The sequence below is a fragment of the Schistocerca serialis genome, chromosome 8 (genome assembly GCF_023864345.2).
Source record: "Schistocerca serialis cubense isolate TAMUIC-IGC-003099 chromosome 8, iqSchSeri2.2, whole genome shotgun sequence".
Classification (NCBI taxonomy): domain Eukaryota; kingdom Metazoa; phylum Arthropoda; class Insecta; order Orthoptera; family Acrididae; genus Schistocerca; species Schistocerca serialis.
The window spans coordinates 147,480,885-147,500,136 of NC_064645.1; the positions used below are offsets into that span (position 1 = coordinate 147,480,885).

The following is a 19,252-nucleotide window of genomic DNA, read 5'->3' on the forward strand; positions in this document are numbered from 1 at the left end:
TTAGAACTACTTAAACCTAACTAACCTAAGGACATCACACACATCCATGCCCGAGGCAGGATTCGAACCTGCGACCGTAGCAGTCGCATAATTAATGGTGCTGTGAGTGCCAGTTACCTGTGCAGTAACAGTATACATATCTCACTATGCTAACTACACCACAGTTTAATTACAGTGGACAGAGCATTTATCTATCTATATACTGTAAGCTTCCTATAAAAATTATCTAGAAACGAAATACTGATTATTCTTTTTTCAAAGGTTTTCTCCTCCTGTACCGTGTGCTCTACGTAGATATCGTATTCAACTGCTGAACAATACCGGTTGTTTGTTGGCCATCTGTTGTGCTTATGAACAGTGCCATGAAACAAAACTTTAAACGTTGCTATATACTAAATTTGAAATAACTGAAATTAATATATTTAAATGCCAAAAGTAAGTAATTGTGTACTCAGTGAAAACCATTTAACTGAAACTCAGTAGTGAAGTATATTATGAAAGTTACATGACATGACGTGCAGTTTCTGACTTGAAATGCCCACAAAAATAAAATATGGCTCTACTCAGAAGAAAAACAACTGCTGAGATTACCCGCAGTGTTTACTGTTAGTTAATCTGCTAGCTCGACACAATACTCGATAATTCTGATACAAACTGTTTCCTCATAGGAATGCAAAGTGAGATCTGCCCTTATGTAACTTACTTTGTGCTCACAAGAAAACCTCCCCATCGCACCCCCCTCAGATTTAGAGGTAAGAGGTCTCGGTGGACAGCCCATCAAAAACTAAATACAAATTGAGTATGAAAACAGGAAGAAGCTGTACTGAACTGTGACAGAAAAAGCAAAATAGGAACCGTAAACGGTCCAAGCTTAAGAAGTGCAGAAGAGAAGCGACGGTGTCAAGATAAAGTGGTCCCGGTGCTGGACTGCAACGCTGGCGAGCCGTTTTCAAAGCTGCCTTTTCTTTTTCTTTATTTAATTTCGTTTTCGCTGTTCGCTGTATTCAAATTTGTGGCAGTGTAGCGTTGTAACGTCCATTTGCGACAGCGAAGTGTAACGAAGAGACCGATAATGATAGCTGACTCTGCACAACTACTCTATTAGCAACCAAAAGGAAGTGGCTTTCGAATGGAAACCGCAAACGTTTGATGACAAGGCGACAAGTCAACCGAATCCTCCGCCGGAAAACACGTCTACTGTGTCACACACCTATGTTGTATGACAGGACCTAATTTGTACGGCTGGTGAGTGAGTGAGATATATCTCCTTGCCCGTTTTAGGTATTCGTGTGAATGTGAATGTGATCTCTCCCAAGGAAATGATGAAAACATAATAGTTTGTCGCATAAGCTGCAGCTAATGAACGCAACAGTTTCGCAATCACACAGTTTCTCTGTGCTCTGTCAAAACATATGGTTTTAATAGTTTTGAACTTGCATTCCGTTTTGGAATTCCTTGGTTGTGACATAGTTCACGTCCTTTTATGTGTTGTGTTCATTTCTGTGAGACGTCTATGTGGTCTCTCGCTTGCTCCCACTGTTCATCAGATTTACTTGTGACGGTAATGCATTCTTACCATATGATTTATATTCTATAACCAATATATGGTATGAGAACCACCAAGACTAGAGAGAGAGAACAAACATTTCAGTGACTGAACGGATTGAAAAAAAAAATGGCACTGGGAATTTACAACCTGGCTCGCCCGCTTTGCCTGTGAAAACCGTGACCATGACCATTTAACTGTGACGTCATAGCTCTTACACACTTCTCAATTTTTTACTTCTTAAGCTTGGACCACACACTGTTTCTATTTTGCTTTTTTTTCATAATTCAGTACAACCACTTCCTGTTTTAATGCTTGATCTGTGTTCAGTTTCTGACGGGCCATCCATTCAGCCATCTTACTGCTAAATCGGGGGGGGGGGGGGGGCGGCGGTTCCCTTGACGGCATATTGTTTTGTGTCTGGGGTACTGACGTTCTTGAAAGCAGATAGAAATCACCAGATGCAGCAGATAAAGAAAAATAATCAGCTCGCTGCAAGATTTGTTTATACCTGTCAGAAACAATCTGTGGCTGCGTTCGGCGTAAGGTGCAATGCACACAAAACAAAATATTCAAAACTTTAGTAAGAATGATGGAGTAGCGTTTTACTTTAAAGAAGGTCGTTCTTGAAAAATTAAACTCTAATTACTGCCAAAAATATTCTACAACATCAGGAAACGTTAAAAATTATAAAATTCTCTTATTATTAAAAAATTTACAGACATTTAAATTAATTGCACTACTTGTGACATAACGGTAACAAAAGGCTCATACAATACTATTAGTTAGCTAAGGGACAAAGATTTCCTTCAATTAATAGTTCTGACAAAAATTTCATTCTTGCAGACGCATTGCTTACTTGAAAAATTCCTTCGAGAAATCTTCTCTATCAGCAGAATCAATAACAAGTGTTTACAAACAAGTTTTAATCTCGGTAGTTAAGTATTCCAGATAACCTTTCTCAGATACAAAGTTAACAATTCTCCTTCTCTAAAAACTCAACTGCTCTTCACTGTGTCCCAGCTAAGAATGCCCCAGCGCTCCACAACTGAGAGACGAGCAAAAGAACCACAGATAAACTTAAACACAGAGTCAAGGACCTAATTCATGACTTGTCCAGCCTGGTCATTTATGTTTGTGCCAGTACAGTAAAGGTGAATTATTTACAATGGCAGAAAACAGGAAAATCTTGCGATACTAAAGCTTTTTCAGGTACAAAACATTCTTAATAGGCATACTGGAGTTCTCTACTAACCATAAGTCTTAAGTATATTTTCAGATTTTCAGTGGTGGACAGTTAGATGCAGACTTTGAAGAAGTGTCTGGGGAGCAGAACTTGGGACTATATTGTATGCTGAGACCTTTTCGTGTTTACATCAGTAGCTATATGAACAGCTTTGTCAAAATGGTGGGTGAAGAACACATTTCAGGACCATATGTCAAATCATTAGTGAAGAAGCATATTTCAGTTCATGAGGCAATGTAATAGTATCCTGAAAACAATGCTCCCTTATATTTTAAAACTGCATACACACTGGATTAAACATTATGTAAATGGGGGTGACACATTCACAAACATCTGTGATGCATTTAGAGCACTTCATTGGGAGCTGCTAACAATGACGTCCTTTGAACCGTTGAGTTCCTTTAAGATGTCTTCTAGAGGTCGTCCCTTGGTTTCTGGCAGCAACCACCATCCAATGACAGAACAGGTCAGACAGACAGCTGCGAAGAACCAGAAGCTACCATAAGCTCCCATTGCCTCTGACATGGCTGGATAAAGTTTGGTCATGATGGTTGCAGCGCCAATGATCACTGTGTACGTAGCTATGGCAGCCAGACCTCTGATCCTCGGAGCCACAATCTCCGAGAGCACCACATATGGCAGTGAGTTCAGCCCAAACGCCACCATCAGCACGTATATCGAGAGACATGTGGCGGGCAGCCAGCCGACGGAAGACAGGTCCGTCTGCGTCTCTTGCTTGAGGTACATGTAGACCCCCATGACTGTGACGGAAGTCCCGACAACCCCATTAGAGAGGAACAGGAGGGGTCGTCGACCTAGGCGGTCCATCGCCACCACGGAAGCTGCAGTGCCAACCACCTGTTCCAACAAAAGCAACAAGTAAAAAGTAAACATTTAAAAACATTTGTACAATATTTCTTTCCGAAATATTAGCGTACTGAGGGTGTGACTGTCTAGGTTATTCTAGAAATTGTGTATTAATTAACATACAGGGTGTTAATCTTCCTGAAATAAGTACAACAAACAAAATAGGTGTTGAAAATATTTTTTGTATACAATGTTGGATGTTTATGAATGTTAAAAACTAAATTACCAATACATAACTGTACTAGTTATTTTGTTCTTGACTACGGATTTTCGTCTGTTTCAAACTGTACATGAGACATGTGCACAAAAGGGAAAAAACTCTACATGAAATGTATACAGTCACTAAAGATCATAAAAAAATTATTCCTACCTAGATTATATATATGTATTATACTTACACTGTCACATAAATATAACAATATATAATCAAACCGATTCAACTGCCTACTTGATTATTGAATTCTTACTCATTCTGAAATGTACTGCTACAGTATACATATATCCAATATGTCCTCTGTCTTAGAAAATAAACATTAAAGTGTGTGAAAATGATAGTAAGTAGTTTATTGCTGCTGTTGTCGAAATGTCTTATCTTACAGGCACAAATATTATCAAACAGTTAATATTCAAAAGCTGCTCACTTTATGATTACAGTATTGAACTATATGCAATTACAAAAATACTACCATAAATTAAAATATGCAGTCTATGCCTATATGCCTATATGTAAATCGGGCAATTATTAATTTATGACAGTGGCTGTATAACCAGGTTAATCAACATGTCTTAACAAATAATGATTATGAGACAAGTATGTGCTTTCTCACGTGTAAGCCATCACATCTGTTATTCTATTGAGGCACAATGATCAATTTAAATATTGGCATATTCTGTTGCATACACAGAATAAAACTTCATAGTCTTTTGGATACATTCATGTACTAATTGCTCTATATAATTACAGAATTCGTAGATATAAATATAAAATTAGTCATTACCATGTTTTCAATGAGTATCAAGTTCTATCTAGTACAACTACATGGTCAATTGATTGTACTTCTATAGTTTAATTTTTAATTAAATGGGGGAACGTACATGGCCACACGTTCTAACTTTATGTCTGGGTGGAGGGTAGTGTACACTCGTATGGCACTTTCACTTCATTTTAAACTCCTTATACAGGGTGATTTTTTCCACCACAAACAAACTCTAGGGATCGGTCGATGAGAGAATACAGAACAAACAGTTCTAATGAATTTATATCCGGAAAATCAAAATATTCTAGCAGCTACGATAACACATCAATGAAGTTAATTAAAGAGTGTTCATATGAGTTGAGGTATATCTTAAGCTGTTTGTGTAATCAATCTCTTATCAGACTGGCTAAAATGTACTGAAATTAAACCTCTTTACAAGAAGGGGGAAGAACAGATACCGTCGAACTATCGACCAATTTAATTTTTGTCGCCATTTTAAAAATTATTCGAAAAGGTTGAGTTCAAGCATATTCTTAAGCATCTGACTGCAAATACTATATTGTCCAAGTAACAGTTTTGGTTCCTTAAGGATTCCGATGTAATGAACCCTACTTGCTTGCACAGTGAAAATGTACTTAATTCATTAGATAATAAATTAGAGGCTACTGACGTTTTTTGTTTAATATCAGAAGCCTTTGACTGTGTGAATCACAGCATTTTCTTAAGAAAATTGGAGTATTATAGTGTTACTGGCAGTGCTGTAGAATGTTTCAGTCTTACCTAAGTAACAAAGAACAAAAGGTGTCCTTCCAAAATACTTGTGGAGTGAGTGATCAATCTTCATCTGATTGTAAATTAATTACATATGGTGTCCTCAAGCTTCCATCTTGATCTGCTACTTTTACTTGTGTACATTAATGACCACTTGTCTGTTACATTGCGAGATGATAAGTTTGTTTTGTTTGCAGATGATACAAACATTACAATAAATAGCAAGTCATGTGCAGATTTAGAAATGGATGCTAATAAAATTTTCACTGACATTAATAAATGGATTAAAGCTAATTCACTGTCATTATTCTTTGAAAAGAAGCACTATACACAGTTCATAACCTGTAAGAGATATGCTTCCATCATTTGTACAATATACGAAGACATGCAGACAGATGAGGCTCACAGTGTTAAATTTCTGGAATTACAACCCAACAACAAATTCTGTTGGAAAGGCATGCCACAGAACTACTGAAGAGCCTTAACAAGTATGTATCTGCAATGTGAATGATGTCACTTGTAGGAAATGTAGATATAAAAAAATCTTGAATACTTGGCTTACTTCCAATTTATTACATTGCATGGGATCGTATTCTGGGGTAAATCGTCAAAGCGAGCAAAAATTTTTAGAGTGTAAAAGCGTGTAATAAGAATCATTTGAGGCGTAAATTCGGGAACATCATGTAGAAACCTATTCAAGGATTTGGGTATTCTAACCATTGCCTCATAGTATATTTATTCCTTTACGAAATTTGTTGCACATACCATGTCTCTATTTCCAGCGAATAACTCAATTCATAGCATCAATACTAGGAACAAGAACAGTCTACATAAATACCTAAAATCATTTACCTTCATACATAAAAGGCGTCCAATATTCTGGAACACACATTTTCAGTAAATTGCCAGAAATCATTAACAACTTGGGTTCAGATAAAGCTCAGTTTCAACAAAGTTTGAAAGTAGTTTTGGGAATTAACTCTTTCTACTCTACAAATGAATATCTTAACAGGGACTAGTCAGTAGAAATATCTTTCAGATTTCAGTTTTGACAGCACTTTGTCACAACTGTCAGGATTAGGTATTTTGTGTATGACAAATTTATCAAAAGTGCGCAACTGTTTCATCCTGAGAGTGTATTAATTCTATAAATATTACCAGTTCCATTTTACTGTAATGTAGTCACAATTTGGACAATCTCCTAACAAACGATCAGGGAAGTGAGTTGTTGTTGTTGTTGTTGTGGTCTTCAGTCCTGATACTGGTTTGATGCAGCTCTCCATACTACTCTATCCTGTGCAAGCTTCTTCATCTCCCTGTACCTACTGCAGCCTACATCCTTCTGAATCTGCTTAGTATATTCATCTCTTGATCTCCCTCTACGATTTTTACTCTCCACGCTGCCCTCCAGTGCTAAATTGATGATCCCATGATGCCTCAGAACATGTCCTACCAACCGGTCCCTTCTTCTAGTCAAGTTGTGCCACATCCTCCTCTTCTCCCCAATTCTATTCAATACCTCCTCATTAGCTATGTGATCTACCCATCTAATCTTCAGCATTATTCTGTAGCACCACATTTCGAAAACTTCTATTCTCTTCTTGTCCAAACTATTTATCGTCCATATTTCACTTCCATACATGGCTACACTCTATACAAATACTTTCAGAAACGACTTCCTGACACTTAAATCAATACTCGATCTTAACAAATTTCTCTTCTTCAGAAACGCTTTCATTGCCATTGGCAGTCTACATTTTATATCCTCTCTACTTCGACCATCAACAGTTATTTTGCTCCCCAAATAGCAAAACTCCTTTACTACTTTAAGTGTCTCATTTCCGAATCTAATTCCCTCGTCATCACCCGACTTAATTCGACTACATTCCATTATCCTCGTTTTGCTTTTGTTGATGTTCATCTTATACCCTCCTTTAAAGACACTGTTCATGCCGTTCAACTGCTCTTCCAAGTCCTTTTCTGTCTCTGACAGAATTACAATGTCATCGGCGAACCTCAATATTTTTATTTCTTCTCCATCGATTTTAATGCCTACTCCGAATTTTTCTTTTGTTTCCTTTATTGCTTGCTCAATATACAGATTGAATAGCATCGGGGAGAGACTACAATCCTGTCTCACTCTCTTCCTAACCACTGCTTCCCTTTCATGTCCCTCGACTCTTATAACTGCCATCTGATTTCTGTACAAATTGTAAATAGCCTTTCGCTCCCTGTATTTTACCTGTGCCACCTTCAGAATTTCAAAGAGAATATTCCAGTCAAAATTGTCAAAAGCTCTCTCTAAGACTACAAATGCTAGAAACGTAGGTTTGCCTTTCCTTAATCTATTATCTAAGATAAGTTGTAGGTTCAGTATTGGCTCACGTGTTCCAACATTTCTACGGAATCCAAACTGATCTTCCTCGAGGTCGGCTTCTACCAGTTTGTCCATTCGTCTGTAAAGAATTCGCGGAAGTATTTTGCAGCTGTGACTTATTAAACTGATAGTTCGGTAATTATCATATCTGTCAACACCTGCTTTCTTTGGGATTGGAATCATTACATTATTCTTGAAGTCTGAGGGTATTTCGCCTGTTTCATACATCTTGCTCACCAGATGGTAGAGTTTTGTCAGGACTGGCTCTCCCAAGGCTGTCAGTAGTTCCAATGGAATGTTGTCTACTCCCAGGGCCTTGTTTCGACTCAGGTCTTTCAGTGCTCTGTCAAAGTCTTCACGCAGTATCATATCTACCTCCTCTTCCATTTCCATAATATTGTCCTCAAGTACATCCCCCCTGTATAGACCCTCTATATACTCCTTACACCTTTCTGCTTTCCCTTCTTTGCTTAGAACTGGGTTTCCATCTGAGCTCTTGATATTCATGCAAGCGGTTCTCTTTTCTCCAAAGGTCTCTTTAATTTTCCTGTAGGCAGTATCTATCTTACCCCTACTGAGATAAACCTCTACATCCTTACGTTTGTCTCTAGCCATTCCTGCTTAACCATTTTGCACTTCCTGTCATTTTTGAGACGTTTGTATTCCTTTTTGCCTGCTTCAGTTACTGCATTTTTATATTTTCTCCTTTCGTCAATTAAATTCAATATTTCTTCTGTCACCCAAGGATTTATACTAGCCCTCGTCTTTTTACGAACTTGATCCTCTGCTGCCTTCACTATTTCATTCCTAAAAGCTATCCATTCTTCTTCTACTGTATTTCTTTCCACCATTCCTGTCAATTGATCCCTTATGCTCTCCCTGAAACTCTGTACAACCTCTAGTTCTTTCAGTTTATCGAGGTCCCATCTCCTTAAATTCGCCGACCGCGGTGGTCAAGCGGTTCTAGGCGCGCAGTCCGGAACCCCGCGACTGCTACGGTCGCTGGTTCGAATCCTGCCTCGGGCATGGATGTGTGTGATGTCCTTAGGTTAGTTAGGTTTAAGTAGTTCTAAGTTCTAGGGGACTGATGACCTCAGAAGTTAAGTCCCATAGTGCTCAGAGCCATTTGAATCCTTAAACTCCCATCTTTTTTCAGTTTCTTCAGTTTTAATCTACAGTTCATAACCAATAGTTTGTGGTCAGAGTCCACGTCTGCCCTGGAAATGTCTTACAATTTAAAATATGGTTCCTAAATCTATGTCTTCCGTTACATAATCTATCTGAAACCTTTTAGTAAATCCAGGGTTCTTCCATGTATACAACCTTCTTTCATGATTCTTGAACCAAGTGTTAGCTATGGCTGAGTTATGCTCTGTGCAAAATTCTACCAGGCGGCTTCCTCTTTCATTTCTTAGCCCCAATCCATATTCACCTACTACGATTCCTTCTCTTCCTTTTCCTATTGTCGAATTCCAGTCAACCATGACTATTAAATTTTCGTCTCCCTTCACTACCTAAATAATTTCTTTTATCTCATCATACATTTCATCAATTTCTTCATCATCTGCAGAGCTTGTTGGCTTATAAACTTGTAATACTGTAGTAGGTTTGGGCTTCGTGTCTATCTTGGCCACAATAATGCGTTCACTATGCTGTTTGTAGTAGATTACCCGCACTCCTATTTTTTATTCATTATTAAACCTACTCCTGCATTACCCCTATTTGATTTTGTATTTATAAACCTGTATTCACCTGACCAAAAGTCTTGTTCCTCCTGCCACCGAACTTCACTAATTCCCACTATATCTATCTTTAACCTATCCTTTTCCTTTTTAAATTTTCTAACCTACCTGCCCAATTAGGGGATCTGACATTCCACGCTCCGACCCGTAGAATACCAGTTTTCTTTCTCCTGGTAACGACATCCTCTTGAGTAGTCCCCGCCCGGAGGTCCGAATGGGGGACTATTTTACCTCCGGAATATTTTACCCAACAGGACGCCATCATCATTTAACCATACAGTAAAGCTGCATGCCCTCGGGTAAAATTACGGCTGTAGTTTCCCCTTGCTCTCAGCCGTTCGCAATACCACAACAGCAAGGCCGTTATGGTTAGTGTTACAAGGCCAGATCAGTCAATCATCCAGACTGTTGCCCCTGCAACTATTGAAAAGGCTGCTGACCCTCTTCTGGAACCACACGTTTATCTGGCCTCTCAACAGATACCCCTCCGTTGTGGTTGCACCTACGGTACGGCTATCTGTATCGTTGAGGCACGCAAGCCTCCCCACCAACGGCAAGGTCCATGGTTCGTGGGAAGTGAGTATTATATTAAAATGTTCTATGGTTTTTATGTTGTACTTTGGTTCAAATGGCTCTGAGGTCATCAGTCCCCTAGACCTTAAAACTACTTAAACCTAACTAACCTAAGGACATCAGACACATCCATGCCCGAGGCGGGATTCGGACCTGCGACGGTAGCGGTCTGACATTTTCCCAACACATGAGAAGCACCTCATTTTTAGGTCTATGGAATGAAAACTGGATCTAGTCTAATCTAATGTGAAAGTAGAGTGGAGTGATTAAGTATGAAATGGATATGGGTATCTGGTATCCCATCCAAGGAAAACGCTTGTACACTGTAGAAGGGAGAATAGTAGTGGCACTCTAGTAGCGCGCCTGGGATAATAGGCAAATTTCATCCCCAGGGTCTAACATCACTACCTTCTCTGACCTTGACAATTGCGGTAGAATGGGGTGACATTATTGTGCAGATATTCATATACTTCAGTGGAAGTTTCACCAGCAATGTTCGAACCGTCATAAAGGAGGACGGTGGACAAACCCCATACTAGCCTTCATTAATAAGTGCCCAGATACATTTGATCAGTTATTGTATTGAGGAACGTAACGCACCTGCAGAGCGCCTAGAACGACTGTTGCCACCTCGGAAGGTACGGATCCTCCAGCCTCGTCGAACATCATGACGGCGTAGTTGAGTACAGCATAGGAGCCGCAGAACTGCAAGTTGGCTGCAAGAACGGTGACGTTAGCGAAGCCCTTTAGTGAGGCCCTGGAGCAGATCTCCCTGAGTGAGACGCGTCCAGCGCTGCCCTCCTTCGTGCCGTCTGCAGCCAGCGATGACCGTATGCGCTCCATCTCGCGCTCCACCTGCTCATCTGAGATCCCACGGCGCAGCCACCTCAGTGCCTGTGACAATGGACACACAGCCACCTCACAGAAAGTCCTAACAAATTGTCCCACTGACAGTAGTGAGTGAGATGTTTTACCTTGTGCTTTTCACATACGATATCCTGAAATACATTGATCAAGGCCGTCAGGCACATCCAGTATTTCTTGACTTACGAGGAGTAGCTTGATCTGTACCACGTCAACGTTTATTAACACAAGTGCGATCATATGGCTTATCAAACAAAATTTGGATTGAGGATTTGAGATTGTGGGGCATTCTTGAATAAATGATTTACAGATATCTTGCCATATGGTATTCAGATTCATCACCTGTTGTTTGATAATATACACAGAATGCACTTTAATGTTAAGCTCACAACTGGGATGGAGAGAAAAGGAAAATTATCTTGAAACTTCCTGGCAAATTAAAACTGTGTGCCCGATCGAGACTCGAACTCGGGACCTTTGTCTTTCGCGGGCAAGTGCTCTACCATCTGAGCAACCGAAGTACGACTCACGCTCGGTACTCACAGCTTTACTTCTGCTAGTACCTCGTCTCCTACCTTCCAAAGTTAACAGAAGCTCTCCTGCCAAACTTGCAGAGCTAGCACTCCTGAAAGAAAGGATATTGCGGAGACATGGCTTATCCACAGCCTGGGGGATGTTTCCAGAATGAGATTTTCACTCTGCAGCGGAGTGTACGTTGATATGAAAATCTCATTCCGAAAATTATCTTGTTTACATGTTTTGTTTGGGGACTTCTAGGCCACACTGTTTACCAGAAGCCGACACATACTGATAAATATCTCGGTGTGCAAAAGTTTCAAATTCCATCTCAAAAGAAAGAATTTTTAAACACGCAAATACAAAGAACTAAAGCTATTTCTGACAAGTGCCACCTGAATTCCGTGACCAGATAACTAAGATATGTGTTTCTGGAAGAAAGAGATTTCTTCGTTCATCAGTCTTCTGACTGATCTGATGCACCCATCACGAATCCTCTTCCCGTCCCAACTTCTTCTCCAGAGAGCAGCACTTGCAACCAACGTCCTCAATTATTTGTTGGATACGCTCCAATCTGTATCTTCCCCTACAGATTTTAGCCTCTATAGACCGCTGATGTCTTGACACTTGCCCTATCATCCTATTCTCTCTTATTTTCAGTGTTTTATAAATGTTTCTTTCCTCGCCGATTCTGTAGAGACTCTCGTCATTTCTTATCATTTCACCAGATTTTCAAAATCCTTCCATAATACACACTTCGATTCACATCTCTTCCAGTTTTCCCACATCTTACTAGATGCGTATAACCTTATTATTCTGTGAGAGATGACAAACCTGAGGTGCCACTCTCAGACAATGACACATTATTTACGAGCTACAACTCGAGAAACATTTCTGGAACAATGGAATAAGACTTTGATTTCAAAATAACATCCTGAACGTAGTTCAGTCAGATGGTATATCGATGAATTGACTCAATTTATGTATTCTTTCTTATCAGGAGACCATATGCAGACTAAGTAATCAGAATCTTCTGAATTCTTCGAGAGAATAGTAAACGATTTGCCAAACACTACAACAGTTTAAAAACCACTTGATCTGCTGTTGACGACTCAGAAGTTGATGAAGAGTGTAAACCCGTTCCAGAACCAGTACGACATAATCAATGTTATGCTGATAGTATCAAACACGCATTGGTAAACTTAGCCATGAGAGAAAATCAAAGTGAGTTCTATTTTTATAGAAAAGTTACTCATATCTGTGACTATAAGGGCGGTGACATAGTCCTGGTTTGCAGTCATACTAAATTTTCCCTAACAGCCGAGAAAACGAATAAGTGGGAATTTCTATGGCCTGCCCCATGAAACCATACGTATCCAACATACAGGACAGTATTGCCACCGCTTTTCACGTTCATGGAGAATAAAAGGTTTGTACCCACAACAGAAGATCCAGTCTTATAAAAAGAAGTGAAATATAAAAAGACTTCAGTCATGTCATTGTAAATAAACATTTCCTACTGACGGGAATTGGTATGTTTAATTGTTTAGCATTGCTTTGCTTTTTATAATTGTATTAACAGTTAAGGTGTTTTCTACGTGTTAACATAAGAGTGATTTCTGATAGTAGTTACGAAATTCACATGTTACTTATTTGGAAATACATTTTTGTAGGCAGCCTGTGCTATAGTATTAAGATACAGAGAAGCAAGATAGTCACATTCATAGTATTTGTTATGTGTGTGTAATGCCAGTGAACATCAGTTATGGTTTATCTGCCAGTGGTCCACTACCTAGACCTGATCGGACGTGATTCCATCCTACTTTTCTTCTCGTAATTTCGGGGATATGCTAAATGCACGGTTTTTCCACGAAGGACTCCAACTTTCAACCTGTAACAAAATACTTAATCTTGATCTTCCTATTCATTAATAAATATGCTATGTGCAAACAGGTGTGCCTGTATCCAGAATGAGATTTTCACTCTGCAGCGGAGTGTGCGCTGATATGAAACTTCCTGGCAGATTAAAACTGTGTGCTCGCTTGAGAGCTTCTGTAAAGTTTGGAAGGTAGGAGACGAGATACTGGCAGAAGTAAAGCTGTGAGGAGCGGGCGTGAGTCATGCTTCGGTAGCTCAGATGGTAGAGCACTTGCCCGCGAAAGGCAAAGGTCCCGAGTTCGAGTCTCGGTCGGGCACACAGTTTTAATCTGCCAGGAAGTTTCAGGTGTGCCTGTAGGTTTATGGTTAGATTAGTGTATTCCAATTCCTGATTTCCTATGACAGCATTTAGTCCTCTAAACGTGTAATTTCTTATACTTTTCGTTATGGATGGAAAGTTCCTTGCGATAAACGTATGTGGTGGGCCGCGATTTTTACTTTATAAGTATTCATTTCAAGTATGCTTATCATGCCATACCGGTTTGCATGTGTCAGTTATGCTTCCAGTATGAAGTGCTTGAAGCTTACCTTATATTGGACAATTTGGTTCGCCTTGTGGGTTTTGTGAAGTCAAGACTCACAGGAGGTACACAACTGGTGCTCAAGGCCATCAATGTGTCTATAAATACTGTGTGAGCTGGGTGCTTCGGTGGAGTGTTCGCACTGTCTTTAACCAGCCACAGTCAACCATTTAGCAGAAGAATGACTGCAAGAGGTGAGCTACTAATTCAAATTTTAACTTGAAGGATGGAATGACGTAGAAACATGCTGAACTCTCCGTGATTTCCGAAGCAGTCATGATGCTACATAAAATCAGTGATTAAAAAGTAGTGTGTAGACTAATCTGTTTGATAAAGAAACTAAGCGCCTTATGGAAACGTTTCCATCCTGTTCTAACATCTATCAGTAGAAATTACATCTTCAGATCATACTGATGGTGTTAATTGTTTTGTTTTCTACCATTTTGTACACAGGGCTGCCAGAAATAAAATAGTACATCGTTCATATTTAAGAATCTTCATCCTGTTTGTTACTAAAAAGAGATTACGAATTCATGGGATTCACAGTGCATGAAAACTGTTCAAGCCGCTTGAACTGTTTTGTAGTCCTTCATTGGATAAATGCAATTTCGGACCGTTACAGATGAACCCTCAGGCGATGCAGTGGTTTAGAACACTATTTTATAAAAAAAGGAAAGAAATAGGAAACTTTCTTTAAATGTTTAACTAAAGAACTTTTTTCTACAGGATTAGCGCTCAAACAATCGAGAAGCTATGACGTCGCATAGTTCAGTTGTAAATCGAAACTCTCAGTCCATTATAGGTTCTTGTCGAAAGTAAAACTAACGTTAAGCGCCAGTAGGTGAATGTCAGACTGGACAAATGTCAACGAAGAACGCTAAATCCACAAGACCTCATTGCCTGCAACTATGGTTGGCCAGTGTGTCTTTTTAAGCAAGTTCACTCAGAGCCTTGCCTGAGATTCATTGAATTTAAAAACTTATCAGCATTACTACAAGAGACTGCAGTAAGTAAATTATATCGACGTAGCATGACACTACTAAACTTTAATACGTTTCTTTGGCTTATCTGAATGTACCAGCATTCAACAATAATTGTTACTAACAAGAACATTACTGTCAATAAACATAAATCCCGCATCACAGAAGAATATATAGATGTACACTGTCTTGTATTGTGTTTGTGCATAAGTTCGTAGCGTTTTTCCATAAGCTTAATAAACGCAACAGATACATGCAACAAAGGCTTTCGACATCAGTAACATATTCTCCTTCACTTTTACAACAGTCTGCCAAAGCTGGCGTAACTTTTCGATTCCCGTACTGTAGAAATCACGTACTTTTGAGGTGAAGAACTCGTCGAGCCACGTTCGGAGCGCATTTTCTTCCAAAACCGAAGTACCTTGAAAGTTGTTCCATAGAGAGAGGAAAAGTAGAAAATCTGAGGGTGCAAACCATAGAGTAAGTATCTCTGGAGTGAGCGCTCACATGCGCAGAACAGATTTTGTGTTGTCAACATACATTGCCGGCCTGGTCACGTGATCTCGGGACGTCGTGTGTTTGTTCGTATAGCGCCCTGTATATTTAGAATGTCACTACATCCCTAGTACAGACGGATTCTTTTCTTACGTGTCGTGGATTATTTATATATGTTGCGAAGACATTGTAACAGTATCCATTTGATACCGGGAATAAGCAAGCTACGTAACTTTTAAGGGCAAGTGATATTACATTCAGCTTCTTTGAGATAGGTGTCATAGTTCAGATGCACTCGATTTTTGGTAGTTTTTGGTGTGATACTGCGCTTTATAGTATTACAGAGCCTGAAGTACATTTTTGCAGTGATAGTCCTGCAAAACGACTTGACAGTACGTTAGTACTTTCGCAAGTGTCCGAAAAACACCGAATTTACCACACATTAGCGATTATATCCCTGCTAATTCGTCCATTTTTCTTGTATTTCTGCGTATTTATTTTCACGTTTTTGCGACCAAAAGCACAATTTTTCTTACTGGTGGCACTTTGAGGTATTTATTTAACGCATTTTAAGTACTTGCTCCCAGTTCATTAAATAAATAGTAGACGGAGTAATCTATATACATAATTGACAAGTCACTGATAAATGCATGGAGGATAGTATTTACTGAAACAACTAACCTTTCCCTTTCCTGTTCCACTAGCAAATTTACGAGAGAAAGCGATTGTTTGTAAGCTTTTGTACGAGCCGTAATATCGATTATATAGTCATTAAATCGTAGAAAAATAGGTCTACAGAATCAAGTCTTAATTATAATGCGTTTCGAAATTTTTAAACGTATACAGTGTCTCTTACTAAAATGAAAACTATAATTAGAGCTATATGGAATGTACCCATGAAAAGTTACTATCCCTCCTTTCACATATTTTTCTTTCCATCCGTAGCAACAACGTAATTCACCATCGCTATTACACTATCAACAAACGGTGAAACACAACAAAAACTCTTGGCGTTATAAACTTCAAACGCTGCAGAAAGCACACAGGCACAGCGAAGTACCGAGATCACGTGACAATCCTGGTTTAATGTTGACAACATGCGCAGAACGCAATGCTCACTCCACAGATATTTACTCTATGGTGCAAACTAAGGTGAATAAGATGGTTGTCATTCTAATAGAATTCGGGCAGGCGTTTTCGTGAAGTAGCATCACTTCACGTAGGCTTCCCGGTCGTTGTTCTTGGATTGCGTCTGCAAAACGTCTCAGTTGTTGACAATAAATGCGAGCAATTCGTAGTACCCCACACAGTCGATGTTCCACCACTGTATAACATTATCGTTTGTGGATCAGCGCCGGACTTTGTACGGGGATTTGTTGCTTTGTTTGGCCTTCTTTTCTTTACGTTAGCATGAAGGTACTATTCCTCGTCACGAGTAGCGATACGTGACAGGAATGGTCGGTGATGATCAAGGGACAATTGCTGACGAGCAAGCAGAAATGCACAAGTGGCCACCCACTGATTTCTGTGACTTTGGCTTAGCGTGGGCTGTACCTACATACCCGATTTTTGACTGTACCCACTGCACGCAAATGTCGCGCGATGGTGCTACCACAGTTCATCACATTTACAAGTTCTCGGGTACACTGACGTGGATCATTGTGGATTAATCCGTTCAAACTACCTTCATCAAACTCTGAAGGTCTTCCTGAACGTCGAAGGTTACTAATATCAAAATGATCCTAGTTAAAACTAGAGAATTATTTTCTTGCCGTTCACTGTCCAGTGGTATTATCCTCATATACGACGCAAATGTTCCTGGCTGCCTACGCTGCTATCACCCCTCTACTGAACTCAAACAGAAGAATTTGTCGGAAAGGTTTCTATTTCTCCACTTCGCATTCAATTTTCTATCGTCCACAGCTCTATTCACTATCCCCAAAAGACAAAATGGCAATATGTAAACTCACATAACAAGAGTGAACTACACATTAAAAGTAACAATCGATAAATAAACCCATAGCAATCGGAATGGCAACAGGCAAAACAAAAACGCTACGAACCTGTGCACCAACCTCATACAGGGTGATTTTTTACACCGTGTACAAGCTCTATGAATTGATCGATGAGAGGATACGGAACAAAAAATATCTAATGAACTTGCGTCCGGAAATGGATGGTTTCCATGCCAGAGACCATTTATTCAGTCATACATTTTTACAGAGAATGCAGTCTAATACGCGCTGTACCATGCAGCCATAGTTGCAGTTGTGTTCAAAATTTTTTTCCTTGTGCTTCGACGCATGCATGTACGCGCTGTGGCATGTTCTTCTGCCTCACACGTTCACATCGGACAGGCAACATGAATATTTTGCTCCAGTGTCTCCACATCTGGAATCAGCTCTGCATACACGATATTTTTGAGATTATCCCATAACCAGAAATCGCACGGGTTGAGATCCGGTAAACGAGTAAGCCACGCAACTGGACCCCCTCGTCCGATGCATCAACCAGGGAAGACACGGTTGAGATGCGTTCGGGCGTTAGCGACGAAGAGGACTGGAACACCATCATGTAGCAGCCACATAACCTTTGGAATCATCAGTGGCACTTCTTCCAGCAGGAGATGCAAAGTCATCCGCAAGAAACGTCGGTATTTCCGGCCTGACAGGCGACATGGAAGGAAGACAGGTAAACATACGGTCGCCAATTATCCCGGCCGACACATTCCGGCTGCACCGATGCTGACGATTCGCCATCAACATACCATGGGGGTTCTGCATACTATCCCACTGTTGACTGTTATGAAACTTGAAGATCCCATTCTGCATAAAGGTGACCTCATTTGTGAACAGGATGGAAGCCACAAATCCCGGAATCATGGTTGTCTGATGAAGAAACCAGTGAAAAAACTGCTCCCGATGTGGTAAGTCAGTTGCTAGTTATCCCTGCACACGCTCTAAGTGACAAGGGTAGTAACAATCGTCATGGAGAATATTCCACACGGTTGTCTGGCCTACCCTGTACTTGCGGGCCAACTGCCTGGTACTGACACGGCGGTCGCCTTACACATTGTTAATCACAGTTTCCTCCAACTCTTGTGTCCGAACATTTCTGGTACGCCCTTCATGATTTCCTGCTTCCTGAAACGACCCAGTCTCAAACAAGAGGCAAAACGCTGTTGCAAACATTGAATGCAATGGTTGCTGTCGGCAAGGCTAGGTCTCCTGATACAACATTGCTGCCTGCCTCCTGTTGCCGTTTGACTTTCAGTAAGTAAACACCACGTCGGCAAGCTCTCGATTCGAATACGGAACCATTGGGTATAACGCTGCATCACAGCCACTACGAAGGTGAGTTAGCAAGAGAAATTAATCGGACACAACATTACCAGTTACTGCGGCAGGAAAGGCATTACGGCATGACGTATGACGAACACTACCACCCTCTAGGAGGAATCCATTCATAGCGTAACTGTGGCAGCATGGGACAGCTTGTATTAGACTGCAGTATCTGTAAGAAAGTACGATTGAATAAATGGTCTCTAGCATAGAAACCATGCATTTCCGGACATGAGTTGATTAGACCTTTTCTGTTCCGTATCCTCTCATGGATCAATCTCTAGAGTTTGCACACGGTGGAAAAATCACCCTGTATATCTCAGTTATAAAGTGTAAATACTGTAAATAAACTTATTAATACCACCTTATGTAGATATCGGATTCTCTTAGACTGGCCACCTCAACTACCGACACATCAAGTTCAAGTTACAAGTTTAATATCTCTGCCACAGTAATACAAAATATGTTAACCAATGAAACTAACAAGTAAATGTAGAC

The 19,252-nt window shown here is 40.0% G+C and overlaps 1 protein-coding gene across 1 annotated transcript in view; it reads right to left on the minus strand.

Moving 5' to 3' along the window:
* Window positions 1-3,146: 3,146 nt before the first annotated feature.
* LOC126416884 (facilitated trehalose transporter Tret1-2 homolog) overlaps window positions 3,147-19,252 on the minus strand; it is a 56,421-nt gene continuing 40,315 nt past the window's right edge. Inside the window, exons 4-5 of the mRNA XM_050084768.1 lie at window positions 10,700-10,993; window positions 3,147-3,650 (exon numbers count right to left, since the gene is read on the minus strand). Coding sequence (XP_049940725.1) covers window positions 3,147-3,650; window positions 10,700-10,993 — 798 coding nt within the window. The remainder of the gene's footprint in view (window positions 3,651-10,699; window positions 10,994-19,252) is intronic.